General features: G+C 39.5%; 1 protein-coding gene across 3 annotated transcripts in view; it reads left to right on the plus strand.

Moving 5' to 3' along the window:
• The window catches only part of NAB1 (NGFI-A binding protein 1), a 46,090-nt gene that overhangs the window by 10,285 nt on the left and 15,333 nt on the right, over positions 1 to 20,472 (plus strand). For all 3 annotated transcript variants that reach the window (XM_055345573.1, XM_055345571.1, XM_055345572.1), the window contains exons 2-4: positions 142 to 979; positions 13,138 to 13,271; positions 16,099 to 16,150. In XM_055345573.1, the coding sequence (XP_055201548.1) occupies positions 161 to 979; positions 13,138 to 13,271; positions 16,099 to 16,150 (1,005 nt within the window). In that variant the 5' untranslated portion in view covers positions 142 to 160. The remainder of the gene's footprint in view (positions 1 to 141; positions 980 to 13,137; positions 13,272 to 16,098; positions 16,151 to 20,472) is intronic.

Genomic DNA, 20,472 nt, shown 5'->3' on the forward strand with positions numbered 1-20,472 from the left:
GGGGGTGGGGGACCGGGGCTGGAGCGTCTCCTCGGCCTGCCCCCCCCCCCCCCCCCCCCGCGCTGCATCTGGGAGTCTCGCGGTTGCCGCCCGGGGGGGCGGGGGGCGGCGGCGTGCTGAGCGTACTGTCTCCTCTCGCAGGTCCCGCGCTTCGCCGGGGATGGCCGCGGCCTTGCCCAGGACGCTGGGGGAGCTGCAGCTCTACCGCATACTGCAGAGGGCCAACCTGCTCTCGTACTTCGACGCCTTCATCCAGCAAGGTGGGGATGACGTGCAGCAGCTGTGCGAGGCCGGGGAGGAGGAGTTCCTGGAGATCATGGCGCTCGTGGGCATGGCCAGCAAGCCGCTGCACGTCCGGAGGCTGCAGAAGGCCCTGCGGGACTGGGTCACCAACCCTGGCCTCTTCAACCAGCCGCTGACGTCGCTGCCCGTGAGCAGCATCCCCGTGTACAAGGTGCCCGACGGCTCCGCGGCGTGGCTCGGGGTGCCGTGCAGCGGCCTTGACCGGGGCAGCGGCGCGCGCGAGCCCCACGCGCAGGCCCCCAAGTGCGCCGCGGCCACGTGCGTGCAGGGCGCGGGCCCCGGGCGGCCGGCGGCGCCGGGCGGCCTCGTGCTGCCGGCCGTGGGCGAGCCGCGGCTGTGGACGGGCCCGCGCGGCCCCGACAGCGAGCCCAGCCTGTCCCCCGGCGACCTGGGCTCCCCCGCGTCCCCGAGGGAGGGCGGCGAGGCGCTGGACGCGGCCGCCGCGCTCTCTGTGGCCGAGTGCGTGGAGCGCCTGGCCGCCACGCTGCCCCGCAGCGACCTGGGCGAGGTGCGGGAGCTGCTCAGGAGCAACAAGAAGCTGGCCAAGATGGTCGGCCACATCTTCGACATGAGCGCCGACGACCCGCACAAGGAGGAGGAGATCCGCAAGTACAGCGCCATCTACGGCCGCTTCGACTCCAAGCGGAAGGACGGGAAGCACCTGACGCTGCACGAGGTAAGGGCCCGCGCGCTCCCCCGGGCGGCGCTGAGGCGGGGCTGGGCGGGCTGGGGCGGGGCCGGGGCGGTGGCTCTGAGGTCTGAGGCGGGGCTATGCGGGGCTGTGCAGGGCGGGGGGTGGTGGTGCGTGGCTGAGGTGGTGGCTCTGAGTGAGGCGGGGCTGCCGGGGGTTGCTGAGGCGGTGTCTGAGGTGGGGCTGAGGCAGGGCGGTGCGGGGCTGTGCGGGGCCGAGGCGGTGTCTGAGGCAGGGCTGTGCGGGGGGGGGGGGGGCGGGGGGGGCTGAGGCGGGGCGGTGCGGGGCTCTGCGGGCCCGAGGTGGGGCTGAGGCGGCGCTGTGCAGGGCTGTGCAGGCGTGGCGGGGGCTGAGGCGGCTTCTGAGGCGGGGCCGTGCGGCCCGAGGAGACTCCGCCCCAAGGGCCGCAACCTGGAAACCTCCCCTCGGTCCGGCCGTGCCGCCTGCGTGGCGTGGGGCGTGTCTGCGCCTGGCCCGGGTGTCGAGCAGGGCAACCGCGGCGTAGGGCGACCTCTACAAACCTGCCGGGCGCGGGCCCCAAGCCTTGCGGCAACGTGACGTATCTTGGCACGTGACGCGGTGTGGGTTTGTTTTGTTTTTTTGTCAGAGTCTTTGACGGTGCGCTCAGGAATTTGTATCTGTTTTATTGATTTTATTCATGAGAGACACGGGGGGGGGGGGGGCAGAGACCCAGGCAGAGGGAGCAGCAGGCCCCACACAGGGAGCCCCACGCCCACGCGGCCTCGATCCCGGGACCCCGGGCCGTAGGCGGCGGGCGCTAAACGCTGAGCCCCCCCAGGCCGCCCTCGTTTGTTTTTCAATCAGGAAATAAAATGGGACTTGCGGTAGGACCATTCATTTAAAAAGCCCCTGGGGTCCCGGTGGTGTCAGCTGAGCCTGGATCTTGCCTCAGGTGAGGGTCTCAGGATTGAGAGATGACTCCCCCCCCCCCCAGGTGGGCTCCCTGCGGGCCTGGAGCCGCCTTAGCCCCCCCCTTTAGGAAAATAAATAAGCAGTTTTGTAGACATTTTTTGACCAAAAAAATTTTGTGAAGAATAACCGGCACCTGAAAGTAATTCTCAGCCAGCACAGACAGTGAGACGGTGTCCGGTGAAGTATTTTACAGGGCTGGAGATGCTTTCGGTTTGACCTTTGACATCGGTTTGACCTTTGACATGGAGTCCTCACCACTGGGCATTTGTAGGCCTCCATCGAGAAACAGTCTCCCGGAGTAGAAGGCCGCGGGTCTCTCTCTCCTGGTCCGTCTGCTCGGCTCGTCCTTAGGACTCAGCTCCAGGACAAGCTCCAGTCTGTTCTGCTGCGTTCCCGGTGGGACGACCCTCCCGTCCCTCTCCCAGTAACTCCACATTGGCGGCTTACCTGCGTGGCAGGCTGTCCCCGCCTCACGCTGTGGGCTTCTTGGGGCAGAGATCACGTCTCGTGCATTTTTATGTCCTCAGAATCTAACATACCTCCACATGCTTGGAAAACAAATGCTTTTTTTTTTTTTTTAAGTTAAAAAGGCTATTTTATTGCTGAATTTCTTAGAGTGTTTATCTTGTAGAAATAAAGCCTGTGGAAGAAATAAATGTCCAGCTGACTGTAGCGTTCCATGTTAGAACCTGGGATCTTCCCCTGGACGTGTACGGCAACACAGAAGAGAATAGACGCCTACTGCCAAAGATTCAGTTCTTACATGAGGATGTAAAGTAACGAAACCTATAAACTTTCAGATAGTTTTCTTTACGTATATAAGTAAGGGATCACATTTGGCACACTGTCCTCTGAATTTCCTCTTTTTTAAAAGAAATTTTAGCAGTATACTCCCAGTACAGTATACTGTCAGATAGCTTTCCGAGGGAATACACATAGAGCTACCTTTTTTATTTCTGGGTTGCACTGTTTTCCATTATATGAATGTGCGATTTTTAATTTATCTGAATCATTCACTTGGTGTCCTTTAAGGCCTTTCTATTTTTTTGGATACTAGTATATGGTGGTACCTGGACGTTATATACGTGGTTCTCTACAGACAGACTTGGGCACGTTTACCTATAGAATAGATTCCAACATGTAAAATTACAGGACCAAAGAATATATACATTTAATATTTTGGTCGATACTGCTAAACTGCATTCTAAAACAGTAAAACAGCTTCTTCTGTGCTTTCATTATTACATACAAGCGTCCATTTCTCCACACTCTTCCTAATGCAGCATTTATCATTCTTTTTAATCTTTGCCAATCTAAGACATGACAAATTTTCATTGCTCAAATTTGCTTTCCTTACTGAGGATGAATATCTTTTATATCTATAACAGACATCCAATTTTATGTCCTTACCCTTTGTTTTAATGTTGAGGTTTTTCTTACCTGTAAAAAATTTGATTTGTTAGAATATTTTATATTTTAAGGATATTAACCTTTTGTCTTATGTTGTAAACATTTTCCCAGATTATCATTTGTCCCTTGACCTTTGGACTCATTTGCCATGTGGAAGTTTAATTTTATGTAGTAATATTTATTTATTGATCTTACCGTATTGGTTTCATTAGTCTAATTCTCTATTCCTTTACCAGTATAGGATTACTTTAATTACTATAGCTGAATAATATATTTTGATATCTGGAAAGGCTGTAGTCTTGTTTTGTATCTTCTGTTTCTTTAGGTGGTCATTTATTTCTCCTTTCAACAGAAATTTTTATTTATTTATTAAAAGATTGTGTTTGAGAGCAAGTGAGAGCACAAGCAAGGGGAGGTCCAGGGGGAGAGGGATGAGCAGACTCCCCACAGCTGGGAGCCAGACGTGGGGCACACAATCCCAGGACCCCCCAAAATGAAATTTTTAATGCATAGGTTAAATTTCCCCCAATTTCTATTGGTATTTTTATTACAAATTGCTTAAAGGTGTGGATTAATTTGGGAAAAACTGACATAGTTACAGTAACAAAAACTCCCATACAGTAGTATAGTGTATATATTTAGATCTTTTATATTCCTCAGTAATTTTATAGTTCTTTATTCATATATCATATAGATTTTGTATATTTCTTAATAGGTTAAATACTGTGTAGTATATATATGCATATTTAATGTCTATTACATATATTTAAGCTTATTTTAATGCAGGATATGCAAATATATGATTTAAAGAGGATAAAATTGGGGGCACCTGGGTGACTCAGTTAGTTGGGCAGCTGCCTTTGACTCAGGTCATGATCCTGGCATCCTTGGCATCAAACTTCACATGGGGCTCCCTGCTTAGCAGGGGGTCTGCTTCTTCCTCCTCCTGCTTTTGTGCTCTTGCTTGTTCTCTTCCTCTGTCCCTCTCAAATAAAATCTTCAAAAGGGATAGGGGGGATATAATTGTAAATTAAGTTTTTCCACTTTTTCTCAAATTATTATCACTGGTTGATTTTTGTACATGAATCTTGTTTTCAGCAATTCCATTATTTCCTCTTTTTAAATGTATGCTTTTAGATGTGAATGCTTATTGGAGCTCAAAATAAGGAAATTGGTTAGTAAATGTCTTAAGTAACAGTGAATCTTTGATCTATTTCGGGCATATCCTTTTGCAATTGTTGTATGTATTGTTGCCGTACAATGACTGACTGACAAGAATTTAGGAATCGATCTAGAAAATACACTTAGCATTATAATTCAGATATACTTTGATGCTTTTCATGACCCCTGAATTAATAAGCAGAATCTACTAAAAGGCCATTATAGTGGTCATCAATAGAAAACAAAGGGCAAAACATGTTGGCAATTTTAGTTTCATGCTTTAATCTAGTTTCATATAATTTTTAAAATATAACAGATGAAATACAAAGTTGAGTCAGTATTTTTATGAAAGTGTAAGTATGTTACAGAGATGACTTTAATAAACCAAATCAACCTCGCTTTTTTTCCCCTTTTTTAAGGCCTAACCTACTTTTAAAAAATAGAAAAATTATTTCACACTTGGCTTATGCTAAAGGGTTCTTTGCTTCTTTGGATAAATAGGTACAGATGGTATTTAGGTAATGAGATTATCATGAGTTTCCCAAAATAAGAGAACTCTCAAAACGCTAGTAGGCTGAGATATGGGGGTGGGGGCTTTAGAATATGTGGCTTGTATTTTTGAAACTTAGACCACTTGTTATTTGTAACTAAAGTATGAATCTGGTCCAAAAGTAGAGTTTAGGATAGGTGTTTATGAATCAGGACGCTTCATTCAAACTAGTAACCATTCAACAGCTTCATGGAAATTATGAAATCTTGAGATAATTAAAGAAGGCACTACATTAAATGCACCTTCTAGATACTATTTTATATTTTCTTACTTGACTATTTAAAATGAGTAAATATATGAGTTTTTCTAAATTTCTAAGATTAAAGAACAATATAGATTTGTCTTCAATTTCCAAACAAAATATAGGACTCATTGTTAATTCACTGTTAGTATTTGAGGATTTTCTTCATATACACTTTGTGGACACTGTTCTTTTGATTTTTCTTTTCTTTCTTTTTTTTTTTTTTTTCAATCTTTCAAGACACATAGCTGTAATACATAGGTTTGTGGATGAAAATTAAGAAGTTATCTACACCTGAAAACATTTTTTCAACTCTGACAAACTACATAAAATTCTCTTTCTTGTATGCATTGTTGTACTTGTTTCCAAAGGTACTGTATGTCAGGCAGTAAAGAATTACGAAATTAATCATTGTTATAATAAACACTTTTTTAAGCTAACGAATCAGCCATGGTCTTAAGACCTGGCTGGGGGGCAGCCTGGGTGGCTCAGTAGTTTAGCGCCGCCTTCAGCCAGGGCATGATCCTGGAGACCCGGGATCGAGTCTCACATCGGGCTCCCTCTCACATCGGGAGCCTGCTTTTCCCTCTGCCTGTTTCTCTGCCTCTCTCTCTCTGTGTGTCTCATGATTAAATAAATAAAATCTTAAAAAAAAAAAAAAAGACCTGGCTGGGTATGGCCTGGTGTATAGGGGTCAGACCATTAAGATAGTGTGAGTGGCTGGGCCTAAAACCACACTTATTTTTGGTGTGAGGCAGGTTCTAAGGGGCAAACCCCCAAAGTATTAGGAATAGGACCAGCAGGCAGGATGTTTCCTCTCTCCAAAGATGTGTTATGTGGTAAGCTAGACGAGCAGCAGGCGTTGTCTGATCTTTCATCAGTGAATGGATGAGGAGAGAGAAGCTAAAAGTTGGGAATAGCAAGGAAGTGGAGAACGTAGGAGCTTAGAATATTCAGAAATATAAGCAGGTAGGGACTGCGGCATTATAGAATATGTGTCAGATAGCAACTTCCAACCAAAGAGTTCTGGAACTCAAAAGGTGCAAACAGGAGGATGTGGAATCAATCAGTGGGTGAGTTGTAGACTTCCTAGAAATCCTACAGGAACTGAAGTGCATGTGTTAACCAAGAGAAGGACCTGGGCTCACAGAATATCCCACTTTTAAGGTCAGTTTTCCTTGTAGTGTTGAGAAGTCAAGGCTGAAGCTCTCAGAGTAGTCCCGCAGTCTTAGTTCTAAGAGGGGAGAACTGTTGAATCAGAGAACCCCATAGACCCGAACACATTATGAATAAGTTATGGTGCTTTATTCTAACCTCTTAGAATGCACAGATTTCAGCATCAAATACTAGAAATGTTGTGATTTTTGTTATTTTAAAAAATGGGTTATAGGATTATTAGGGTAGTCTGTTTTTGAGTCAGTCTTGGTAAGATGTGCATTTCATCTAAGTTTTCAAACTTACTATCGTAAAGTTATTTATAGTTTTTAAGACCTAACATGATTTGTACATTTATCTCTTATTTTTAAAGATGTATTTGCTTGAGAGAGTGCGTAAGCACGAGTAGGGGGAGGGGCAGAGGGAGAAAATCTTCCAGCACATTCCTATTTAGCACAGAGTGTGATGTAGGGCTCAATCCCCAAAACCATAAGATAAGGATCTGAGCCAAAACAAAGAGTTGGATGCTTAACTGACTGAGCCACCCAGGCGCCCCCATTTATCTCTCTCTCTCTCTCTCTCTCTCTTTTTTTTTACCTGATCAATTTTGCCAGAGGTTTGTCTGTTTTATTTATCTTCTCAGGGGTCTGCAAACTATAGCCTGTGGGCCGAATGTTGCCCACCTCTGGATTTTGATGATAAGTTTGTATTAGAACACAGCCAGGCCAGTTTGTTGCTGTATTGCCCGAGGCTGCTGTTGAGCTATAACTTCAGAGTTCAGTAGTTATAGCAAAGACAGTTTGGCCTGTTAAGCCTAAAATATTTACTCTCTGATCTTTTACAGAAAAAGCTTTCCAACCCCTGATGTTTTTGAAGGAGGAACTTTAGGCTTAGCTGATATTCTTAGTTGTGCTGTGTGCATGTGTGTGTTCATTGATACTTTTCTTACAGTTCGTTTTATTGTTCTTTTCTAACTTAAGTCAGGTGCTTATTGTTTTTTTTTTTAGCTGTTCTTATTTATTTATTTATTTTTATTTTAGCTGTTCTTTTTTAATGTAAGCAATCAAGGCTATAAATTCTCACTATATGTTGATTGAGTGTAATTCCCAGTGTTTTGGGATGAAGTTGTTTTTTTCCCCCCAATTCTGATTACTTCTCTTTTTATGATTTATTACCCATGATTTATTTGAAGTGTTTTTTAACTTCCAAGTATAAGGGCTTTTCTTAATTATTTTTCTAACGATTTTTAACTGAATTAATTGTGGTCAGAGCACATGGTTTGCATAATGCCAAGACTTTAAAATTTGTTGAGATTTTAGTTATGGCTCAGTATATGGTCAGTGTTTTCTATGTGTTTCTGCAGATAGAATGTTCTGTATTTGTCTGTTTTAACAAGCTTTTTATAACAGCTTTTTTTGTCTGCTCTATCAGGAAGAGTTGTGTATGAAGATCAACTACTGTGATTATGGAGTTGTCCATTTCTCTTTGTAATTTGCAGTTACTGTATTAATCTTTAATAACCCATTTTGCTCAATAGCCTCTTTTGTTTGATACTGATATAAGTACATGTGTTTTCTATTTGTTAGTAATTATGCTTGTTACATCTTTTTACCATCTTTTTTACTTTCAGTTTTTCTGAGTCCATTTTACATACATCTCTCATAAATACCAGTAGTTGAATTATAAAAACTCTAGGCAAATTTTGTGTTTTAACTGGAACATTTGGCTTATTTATGGCTAATATTTTGAATTCATCTCCCTTATTTTATTTTGTATTAGTATCACTGTCTTTAGATCTGATTTACTGTCTGGGATTAGTTTCTTTTAGCCTGAAGTACATGTAGAATATTCTTTTTTATTTTTTATTTTATTTTATTTTATTTTGTTTTATTATTTTCTTCTTTATTTTATTTTAATTCAATTTGCCAACAGGAAGTGTAGCACCCAGTGCTCATCACATCACATGCCCTCAATGCCCGATATAGAATTTTCTTAATGAAGGCCTACTGATGGCAAAATCTGTCCTGTCCCAACCCGCTGAAAAATATCTTTATTTTGCCTTCATTCTTAATTGCTGTTCATTTTGGGTATCAAATTCTATATTGTCAGTTATCTTATTAATTGAAGGTATTTCCTTGGCTTTTGGTTTTCATTGTTGGGTTTACAAGTCAATGTTAACTGACTGTTGTCTGCTTTTGAAATCTTATGTTTGCCTCCACCCCAATTTTTTCTCTCTTGCTTTCTCAGTTTTTCTTGGTCTTTTTTCCTGTATTATTCTTTCATCATATTTTCAACTTTTTTTATATTTCTCTAAAAGAAGTCTTTGAGGGTTTTATTCTGCTGTTACTTCTTTTTTTGTTCTGTTTTTAAAAAAATTTTTTTTTATTTCTACTGGTTTTTACTTTTGATGCCTTATTTCTTTGGATGTTTTATGATTTCTGTCTATAACTCCTATTTCCTGGAACTGTGGGAATGTTTTGAGGCCTAGGAAGAAGATGGATTCTCCTAGAGATTATTTGCTTTTGCTTCTACCAGGCGCCTGACTTCTGCACAATACAACTCTGAAACCCTGTGAAAGAAATCCTCAGCCCACTTAGTGTGAATTAGGGTTGAAAATCATGTGAGGGCTGATTTGGGGTTTATGAAATCTCAAGGGAGTATCTTGTTTTCTCCTACTCCGTAACAGGGTTTAAGACAGGTAATTTCCCTTGAATTCTCCTGGGAGTACAAGTGTATTTCTAATTCAGGCTTACAGTGGGTATGTAGTGGTTTGGGATTTTAGCTTTGTGGAAGGAGGCGGTCTTAGACTCTTCACCTTTGGTAGATCTTAGGTTTTTCCTCCCTATTCGCTTTCCATATTAACCAGCCCTGTGAGGTTGTGAAGTCTGGAGCTCAGGGTCATCTGGTTTTAGCAACTGTCCTCAACTTACTCCTTTGGAGATACCATCTTGATTCATTTTAGCCAGAATAGTCCTTAACTGTTGTCTTGCCGTCTTATTGATGCTTTTAAGATATTTTTCCCTTCCCAATTTTATCCAGCGTTTTTAGTTGTTTTCTGTGAGAAAGCCAGTCATTCCCTCCATATGCTGGAAAGGAAAGCCTTGATTGCCTTTTGAGCCTCCCTTTCACACAGCATTCTTATTGCATTTTTATGCTAACAAGACTAAATGGAAAGTCACAATCATTTGATTGTTAAAGATTATAATTTTAACTACCGTAAAGAAAACTTTAAGTCTAGTTATAACTAACTTTAAGAACTGTTTAACATAAAAATATGAAAGGAATTTTGATATTTTTAGCCACAAAAAGGAGGACTAGGAGGAAGTAAGCCAATTAGAATATTTTATATTTTTAACAAAACTAGAAACAGAGGCACCTTCAGTTGGTTAAGCATCTGATTCTTGGTCTCAGCTCAGGTCTTGATCTCAGGGTCAAGTTCAAGCCCCATCTTGGGTTCCATACTGGGGATGGAGCCTACTTATAAAAAATAAAAAACCCAGAAATTTAGAATTTTTTCTTAAAAAAAAAATCTTAAGTAGGCTCCCACACTGGGGCTCAAACTCATGGGCCCTGGGATCAAGACTCAACTCCACCACTGAGCCAGCCAGGTGCCCCTAGAAACTCACAATTTTTTTTCCAAAGATTTTATTTACTTAATCACAAGAGACACAGAGAAAGAGGCAGAGACACAGGCCAGAGAGAGAAGCAGGCTCCCTGTGGGGAACCTGATGTGGGACTCCATCCCAAGACCCCAGGATCATGACCTGAGCCAAAGGCAGACATTCAACCACTGAGCCACCGAGGTGCCCCAAAACTTAGAATTTTTAGAAAGCTAGTATGGTACTCCAGTAACTACTGTATTAGAGTATTTGTATAATTTTAAAAAAAATTCTTCATAATAGTTACTGATTTAATTTTTAACAATTTGGAGCATGAAATACAGGAAACACATTTTTGAGGGAGAACCCTGATAAGTCAGCTGCTTATTGCAACTTGAGGTGAGCTATAGTTATTTTTGCAGCCTCAGTTTTAATACCAGAAGTTTCCCTAAGGGCTTGGAGAGCTTAGTCTACTTTTTTGATGTTTGGAAGCCTGAATACATACAGTAACAAAGGTTGTGTTTTGGGTTTCTGGTAGGATGATGGAAGGAATACTAGAACACTATTTTTCGGTTTATGTTGAGTCTTTTCTGTGGTTGTGCCAAAGGGAACACCTCTGAAATGTCTGTTAAAATACCTTACTGACAATCTGAAGTTCTCCATGCTAATTTTAGGGTATGAGTACAAGAAAGAAAAGGCTACATAAAAAGGTGCTTGAGAAGGTCTTCAAGGTCATTGTAGCTACTGTTAAGCTGAAATTGAAATTTATTTAGAAAATCATTCTTTAAAGTACATTTCAGGGCAGCCCCGGTGGTAGCGCCGCCTTCAGCCCAGGGCGTGATCCTGGAGTCCCGGATCGAGACCCACGTCAGGCTCCCCGCATGGAGCCTGCTTCTCCCTCTGTTTCTCTCTCTCTCTCTGTCTCTAATAAATAAATAAATCTTAAAAAAAAAATAAATACATTTCACTTTTAGCTCCAGTAACATTGTGCCTTTCAAAAGCACTTAGAGATTGATCTATTGATGATTCTTTAGGAAAAGGAGAGAGGACTGAAAATACATTGTTCCTCTTATGCTTTCATATTCAGTTGTGGGTTTAAAATAGAAGCCCTGGGTTTATTTTAACCTTGTCTGTAGCAAGATTATTTGAGAATTAGCCACTATAAATTACAGGTGGAAATCTGAAAAGGGGGATGTTAGATATATGATGATATCATATAATACATTTTAAATGGTTTCAGTAGTTAAGTGAAAAAATAAAACTATTAGGATAAATTAGAGGAGAACCTTTATATTTTATTAGGGTGAGAAGGGAGTTTCTGTGCATGGCACCCAAGACAAAAACTGTAAGGCTAATGATAAACTATGAAAAAGAAAACTGCTGCATATATTAGTGCTCCTAATGCATAAAGAATTCATAAAGTCGGTAAGAAACAAAATGGTGCAATAGAAGAAACCGGCAACTGCCATGAACAAGCAGATTTTAAAATAATTTAAAAATATAAGAAAAAGGTCAAGGAAAGGAAATGTAAATTATAACCAGATATTACTGAAAATACATGAGATTTCTAAAGCTTTTAAGATAAAATAATCAGTGTTGCTTGATTCTGGATAATGGATCTTCATATAATTGTTGGTAGTGTTATGATTCGGAGCAATTTTCCTGGAGAGTAACTTGGTGAAATACATGAATCTTTTACAATTTAGTGTGTTCTGTGACCTAACAAGTCTATTCTTAGGAGTTTATTCCAAGAAAATAATTCAATATGTGTGCAAAGACACAGTTAAGAATTCAACCAAAGAAGTTTCTACCTTAACACATGATAAAAGTAAAAAATACAGCATACATAAGTAAAAAAGGCAATTGCAAACTATATTCACATGTATGTTTCTATGTACATAGAGATATTAGAATAATATACATTAAAAATATTAACAGATGGAAGGCTTGCATTCTGCATTTCTTTGCTTTTTTTTGCTTCTCTGTACTTCTGAAAATTTTAAATACAGAACATTTTTGGGAACCATGTGGGATGCCTGGGTAGGGAGAAAGTAAATACTTGGTTTTTTTATGAAAGGAAAATAACTAATACTGAAGAACAACTTTGTGCCAGGTGTGTCTCCTCATTTATTTCTTGTTAGTCCCTTGAGGTAGTTCCCGTTTTGTTATCCTATTTTTGCCTCTGAGAACACTGAGGCTCAGAAGTTTTTACATGCCAGAGTCACACAGATGGTAAATGATGGAGCAAGACTCCCCTCAGCTCTGTCTGCCATCAAATCCCTTTCTCTTTTTGCTGTTAATCATGCCTAGAACGAGTATGTTTCTTATTTAAAAAAAAAACAATGGCAATTCCCTACATCTATTTAAATTGGCAAAATTATGTGAAAAAAGCCTTTTCTGATTTATTAAACAATTCGGGTTTTGAATATCAGATAACATTTGCTATTTTGAATTTCAGTACAAGGTGTTCTGTTAAGTAGCAACTCTATTCCATTATTTAATACTTAAATAAAAGAGTGGAATTAGATGAATTTAGAGAATTAGTGACTCCAAGACCTTGATTTTCCTTTATAGTTCTAATTTGCGATAACCCCCTTTTTTTAACTAATTTGATAAATATTTAACTCAAATCATCAAATTTTTATTCCTTCCTATGAATTTTCAAGTCAGTTCACATTGAAAAAAAAGTATCTGTCAGACCATGTGTACTCACTTTTAGTTAGGGAAGTATTACCAACAAACATACCAAATCCTTGACTTTTCATAAAACAGATACAGAACATTTTTTTACTTTATTTTTATTTTGCTTATTTTCAATAAACTCATACCTAAACAAAAATAAATTAAGTATATAAATAAAACCAAGATGACTATTTTGGTTAATTTGAGTTCTGAGAGATGGTAGGTGATGTGATTTTTCTTCTGAAATTAGGCATTAGGACTAATAAGGAATAAAGAAAGACGCATCCTGATTTTCATAAACTATGCTCCCATTGTATAATTATGTGACATTTTTATATCCTTAAGTGAAATGTTTTTCCTATTGATGAAATAAAGATGTTTATAAGCTTTAAATTTTGTTTTGGATACACAGCTCACTGTTAATGAAGCGGCTGCTCAGCTCTGTGTGAAGGATAATGCCCTGCTGACAAGAAGAGATGAACTGTTTGCCCTGGCGAGGCAGATTTCTCGAGAAGTCACCTACAAATATACCTACAGAACCACCAAGTAAGTGTGTAACTAATTGACAGTATCGCTTGATAGAAGTAGAACTTACAACACTACCCAGTTAGAATATAATAAGCATTTTTCAAAAGTAGAAGTGTAATGTGATGATGGTTCTGTAAAATTTTAAAGAGTGAAGGGACTTTTCAAAACATTGCTAATGTGGTTTTTGTTGTTTTGTTTAATTCTCTTTTCTTTCTTTTGAAAGACAGTTCCCTAGCACTACAGCATTGTTCTGGTGGTGGTTGTAAACCTTCTTCTCACAACAGAAGCTTTGGTTTTGAGTGTGATGATGGGATTTAGTTAGTCAGCATGTATAGATTTATTTGTATACCCACTAACTATATGAACTTGTTGAACTCTTTGAGGAAGCAAAGTGGTTCCTTTTGCAAGGTGTTTGCAATCTAATGAAGTTAGTTCAATAGATGAAAAGACTCCATTGACCCGTGTTTAAGGGAAAATTGGAAGATGCCAGATTACATGGACTATGGACATATGTTTGAAATACGGAAGTGGAATATGGAATATTTGAAGTAAAAAACCTACATGTTGAAAAGCAGTGGTGATTTTAAAGTTTAATATAAATACATCTTATTCCTCATCTCATCTTCACTTAAATCCTAAGCCAAATTGTGTTTTACTATTTTGATTTTGTTCTCTTCTTCCACATGGACCCTGATTTCTAGTTTGCCGTCAGTTGTGTGTCCCACTGCTTCTCCGAGAAGATGCAGATGACCCTTTGCATTAGAGTCGTTGAATGTGTGTTGAAAAGCCACATCCTGAGTACCCTCCCCAGCCCTAATAACTCACAATTTCTGGGGACGGAGTCTTGCAATCCAAATTTTCACAAGTGTCCCAAATTATTCTGTTCCTATTAAAGTTTGGAAAGCCACTGTTGAGGCCTTTGCTGTCATCATGATTTCCCCTAACTCATAGCAGCTTCCTGGGCCACCCTGCCTAAAGGGTCCACATATTTACAAACTGCCACAAAGTAAAAATATGCATACTAAATGAACAGGCTCAGAATATACAGCAATATTATGGAATTATTTATAATATTTTTTTAAGTTAGGTAATTAGGAGCAGATGTAGTGATTTTTTTATTTTTTTCACTCTATTACACATCTTCTGACTGCTTTATTTAAATAATCTAATCAAAGTTATACATGATTTAAGGAGACATATAGTACACAGAGCTTATAATGAAACTCAGCAGTTTCCCCACTCCACCCTTTTCCCCTTCTGAATACCACACCCCAGAGGCAACTGCTTTCAACAATTTTTAGCTGTTTCTTGTAGTATTTACATTTATGTACTTTTTAAGTTAAATATATTTTTAAATATGTAACGTGTTTACATAATTTAGAAGCCAAAGCTCTGTGAATACATAATATAAAAAGTTACATTCCTCTTCTGGTCTCTTTTTAACTTCTTCTCCTCAATGTAAATAGTTTTACTAGTTTCTTTTTCATCTTTCCAATGTATGTTTATACATTTGCAGATAAAAATATGTTTTCTCATTTTTACCTTTTTTCCAAAAAACAATAGGTAGTATGTATGCACTTATTCTGTATTTTGCTTTTAACATATCTTGGAGATCTCGTCATAGATAGATACATACACACCTTGCTCACTATTTTTTTACAGCTTCATGGTATTGCATTGTGTGGATTTCTATGATTTTTTAAAAAATATTATTTATTTGAGAGAGGGAGCGAGCATGAGCAGGGGGAGGGGCAGAGGCGAGGGAGAGAAACAGGGATTCCCCATGTGAGGCTTGATCCCAGAACCCTGGGATCATGACCTGAGCTGAAGGCAGATGCTTAACAAACTGAGCCACCAGGTGCTCCCAGCATGGTTTATTTAACCAGTCTTTTGTTGGTGGATACTTGAGTTATTTCTAGTCTTTTATCATTATAAATAGCACCATAATAAATAACACCATACGTATTGTGTTGATTCTGAAATGTACTTTTTTTGACATTTTAACATCTTTTGAGGGATAACTTATAATTTAACATCTTTTGAGGGATAGCTTATTACAGTTTAATTGGCAGTAGTATTTCATATATCTGTAGGTATCTTTGGGATAGAGTCCCAGCAGAGGGATCTCTAGGTCAAGGGAAAGTGGATCTGTACTTTCACTAGGCAGACAAAATGCATTTTGATCCTACATAGCCCTGGGATTCCCCGGGTGGCTCAGCGGTTGAGCATCTGCCTTCAGCTCAGGGTGTAATCCCAGGGTCCCAGGATCAAGTCCCATATCGGGTTCCCTGCAGGGAGCCTGCTTCTCCCTCTGCCTGTGTCTCTGCCTCTCTCTCTGTGTGTCTCATGAATAAATAAATAAAATCTTTAAAAATATGTATATATATGTGTGTGTGTGTACACACACACACACACACACACACACACACATACATATAATCTTACATAACCCTAAGCATTCATCTTAAATGACCACTTTGGTCATTTTATTCTGAAGTGTTCCTACTGATCCATAAAAAGATAATCATGCAATACAATCCTCCTTGATTTTTTTTTTCCTTTTTCATTATGTGATGATCATTGCATGTTTATTGAGTATTTTCTTTGTAGGGAATTCTTAGATAGTGGGTCTTTTAAAATGTTTAATTGTGTCTGCATATTTCCCTAATGTTAAGTAGAAATAATGAAAAGTCTGTTTTGTTATGTCAGTGTTCATTATGAATGTCTTACTTTCTGGTATTAGGGTTTCAGGGCTATATGTTTGGGCGGAAGTTTATAGATTGAGATGTCTTTAGAATAAGACTTGTTACCTTCTCAAGTTTTTCTCTTTTCCCATTCCATCCAGGTCAAAATGTGGAGAAAGAGATGAATTGTCCCCAAAAAGAATTAAAGTGGAGGTAAGATTATGCATTATATTTTCTTATGCTAATAATGTTTACTTACTAGTTCAAACTGGAAAAGGACCATAAACAAATGAAAAAGGTGAATTGTGGAATCTTTAAAACAATATAGAATTGTGTTGCCTTGAGGTATCTAATTTGAAGTAGGATACTAAAGAAATTCTTAGAAGGAAACAGTAGTGAGATTGATGTCCAGTCAGTTTATCACAGGTTGATTTGTCAATAGGTATTTCTTACAGATTTAAGATTTTGCTGGTTAAATGATTTGTTTTATGATCTTATATCATTAGTCATCAAATACATTTAGAGGAGTTAGAGGGCGGAGGGGAAGGGAGGCAAGAAGACTCTCCACTGAGTTGGGACCCCAAGCTTGGACTTGGGCTTGATCTCAGGACACTGAGATCATGACCTGAGCTGAAACCAAGAGTCAGATGCTAAACTGACTGAGCCACCCAGGTACCCTGAGGCTGTCCTGATTGTAGGCCTCCAAGAGGTAAGGTGAGCAACAACAAAAAAAAGTGCTTTTCTTAAGGCTGTCAGAACTGTAGAATGGTTTCAAAAGTACTGTTCCTTAATTTGGATTGAATGTTTTTTTTAAAAGGCCAGTCTGCAGCAAGCAGTGTAGAAATTTGAAGTTTGACAGCTCCTTCCTTTTTTTTCTTGGGCAAGGGATGAAGGTCCTTATTACTCTCTTAGTCATCTGTTACTTAATTTCAAGTTAGAGCAAATAAGCTATGTTTGACTACCCTAAACTATTCTCATTTTAATGAAGCGTCTGTGTGGACTAATCTTTCATTCATACCGAAGTCACAGTGCTCTTTTAAAAACATAAATCCCTTTCTCACTTAAATCTTTCCAATGGCTTACTACTATACCTAGTGTAAAATCTACACTTTTTCCCAAGACATCTAAGACCTAACATGATTTGACTCTAACCTTGTATCTCTAACCTCATCTCCTTCCACACTTCCCCCTTCTTTCTGTGTCTCAGCTACACTGACCCACTTTCTGTTGCTGGAATATGCCACACTCATTTGTGCCTCAGCGCTTACTGTTTGTTGCCCTGCCTAGATCTTCCCATGGCTTCAGCTCATAGCCGAGAGCTTCCTTGACTTTCACGCCTCCCTTTGTAAAAGGGCACCCTTACCTCCAAATCAGCTTTAGGCTCATTCTCCTGGTTTGTTGTGTTTTCATAGTACTTAACTGGTATCTGAAATTATATATATTTGTTTTTATTATAAGTCTGCCCCATTAGATAAGACTCCAGCTCTTACCTGTCCACTACTTTATAGTCAGATTTGATAATAGTGCCTTGTACTTAATAGGCACTTAATAAAATCTGTTGGGTGAAATAATCAATGGCTATGATGAAGCATCTTTGACTTCTTGAGAACTTTAGCCTAAAGCAGTGGCTTTCAAAGAAGAGAAGAGTTTTGTCCAAAAAAGGCCACACTTTAAAAAATTGTGCTTATATTTTTATTTTTAATCAACCTCACTGTTAGCTCTTTGTAATGTTTAAGATGGTTTAACCTCAGATATGCAAAAAACTTGCTGAAATTATCCAAAAGGCCATTAGAGGATAATCTAACTAGTGAAGTAGTTTCCATCCTATTGCATCCCAAGATCATGAACAAGAGAGGATCCCAGCGACTCTGCCCCTGAAGGGATGGCAGGTGAACATAGACACCGCTAAGAAGGCATGTGCCATTGAAGGATTTAGAGGAAAGACGGTATAAAATGTGCCTACAGACCAGGAAAAGTAATCACCTGCTAGCCTACAAATTCTGTCCACCTCTCTTTCTGTCCACCATTGGCTCTCTGTGTGACCCTGACTCGCACTCTTGTCACATTTAGGCCCTGGTTTCCTTTGTTGTCTGTGTTCAGAGATCACTGTTGTACATTGAAGTTTGAGATCATGAATCTCATGGCCTGTTTGAGCTGTCATTTTTTTCTTGTTAGGCTGTATTGGTAAGTCTTTCTGACCTTCTCATTGGCCCTTATCTGAAATTTAAGCAAAGTGTTTTTTGTATCCAGTCATAACGTTTTGAGTTTCCTTTTAGTAGCTCAGAATGTTGGGTTACTAGCATTAGATGTCACCTTTAAATATGTTCCACTAGAGATAATTGAATGATGGTTCTGTTTGGTTAGTTTATTGTTTTACTAGCATTCACAAAGCCACTTGAACAGTTCTGGACTTAGAATTAAGATAATCGCTGTTGCCTTTTCTGTGAATAACAGTTTTAACCCTTCCTAAATAAGACAAGTGTGACTCATCAACTCAGGCTACTTTAAACGCTCTTATAAACACTAAATTCTTGATTTTTGTTTCCCAGAAATAAATAGGGATTTGAGCTTTGAATTTAGGACAATAGTTTACTTCTCTTGCTGGTTTTTTCTAAATGTTTTGTTTTTGCTTGTTTTTTTAAAAGCACTCATGTATGGTTGGGCAACAGTATCTTCAGAGTATGTGTGTGTTTTGCATATGTGTACCTACACATGTAGCCAGTGTAATCCTTTGCAAAATATACAGTATTGGCATCAATCCTTGTTTAAGTTCTCTGGTGTACTCTAATTCAGATCGAGATACCAGAGCTACTCATTCAGTTCTGGAAGCTGATTCTGAGGCAGGTAGTGAGTGATGTGTAGGATTGTAAACTCCCTTAATGACATTTCATCAAGTATTAGTGCATTGTTTATACCTCCTTTCTATGTGGCTCCCAGCGAGGGGGAGAATTCCTGGCAAGAGGAGAGATTAAGGGAGGCTCTGTTGAGGGTATAAAAGACGGGTAGAGTTTCAGAAGGTAAAGGTGTGGGGTCGAGGGGTATCACAAAGATACACTAGCATGGGCAGAGACAGAGCTAAGAAAATAACTACGCATGTTCAGAGAACAATGAGACCAGTTTGTTCGGAATTTATAACTGATTCCAAGGATTTCATAAGTAAAACTAGAAGGATTTTAGAATTCTTTGAACATCCTGTTTCTTATTTCATTTGAATTACTAATTCTCCATTAAAAGAAAATCCTATAAAGATAAGCTTAATGCATTATAAATTATAGCAGATTACTAATTACTAGGCCCAAATTAATGAGAATTTTTCTTTCATTTTCTTTTTTATTTTTCTAAAATCCATGATAATAACCAATTAACACACATGCCAAGTTACTGACTTTTTTATCTCAAAAAAATTAGTTTTTCTAGTGAACAAAAAGAAATGTAATATCCAGTAGACAAAATAGAAATCACATAAAAAATAGACATGTAAGGGAAAGAAACATTTTCTTGCATGCCATTACCAGTACATTAGGACACTCATAAAACTAGCACTTTGTTCAAGCTTGGTAAGATGTTTTCTTCTTGCTAAATGCTGTGATTTCCTGATCTGTTTTTGGAAGTCTGGGTAGAAGTTTTAAAATCCTTGTGTGATTTTTTTTTCCCCTCTTATTGTGTAGTAGGCTGTTTCCTTTTAAGGATAGTTAGCTAATTTTTTTTTGTTTTTGTTGTTATTTAATACAGGATACGAATTTTAGTGAAGTACTCAGAATAATCTGTTGTCCTTAAATAGCATTCCTTTCTATAGGGAATATTAGACATTAAAAAACAAGAGATTTTGAACCTTCTATAATTCTGAGACTAATGCAGTAGACAATGGAGGAAAAAGCCTGCTAGCTTGGAAAGGCCTTAGGGTAACCCATCATTTGGAATGAAGCCTCTAAGGAAGGCACCTTTTCAACCTTTTATGTTAGTAAGTGAGGTTTGGGAGTATTTCTCCTGTCCTGGCTGGATAAATAGCTTGCCCACCTGGAATACAACCCTTTGTATGGATCCACTTTCAGCTAAAATGGAAATGAATTATGTTTATTGCTTGCTTTTTCTTCAGAGACCTCAAATCTAGCTCTGGGACACTTGCAAAAATAACTTTTTTATTGAATCTGTTAATGCCTGTCCCTGCTAGGCATTTGAAATTCATTATCACAAACCTTCTTGTTTATCCTTATGTGGAAGCTTTATGATTTCCATTTATAGCCAAAGAAACACCAAGAAAGTCTCAGTAACTTGCTCAAGTTGCCACATTGCTATCTAGTGGCAGAGCCAGGGCTTCAAATCTGGGTCTGACTCCTAAACTGCAAAGCAATACTACCTTCCTGGGTGCTGATGAGCATTCATAAAGCACCTTCCGTGTAAAAAGCACTGTTAGAATTAGAAGGCCGAGTGTGTGCAGAATTGGTAGTCTTTAAAGAGGGGGGAAGGAGTGGCATTTACCAGTTTCTATTTCAAGGAGGTATACCCAAACATTATTAAGTTTTGAGTGGAAAATT

This window comes from Nyctereutes procyonoides, unplaced genomic scaffold (assembly GCF_905146905.1).
Source record: "Nyctereutes procyonoides isolate TBG_1078 unplaced genomic scaffold, NYPRO_anot_genome, whole genome shotgun sequence".
Lineage (NCBI taxonomy): Eukaryota > Metazoa > Chordata > Mammalia > Carnivora > Canidae > Nyctereutes > Nyctereutes procyonoides.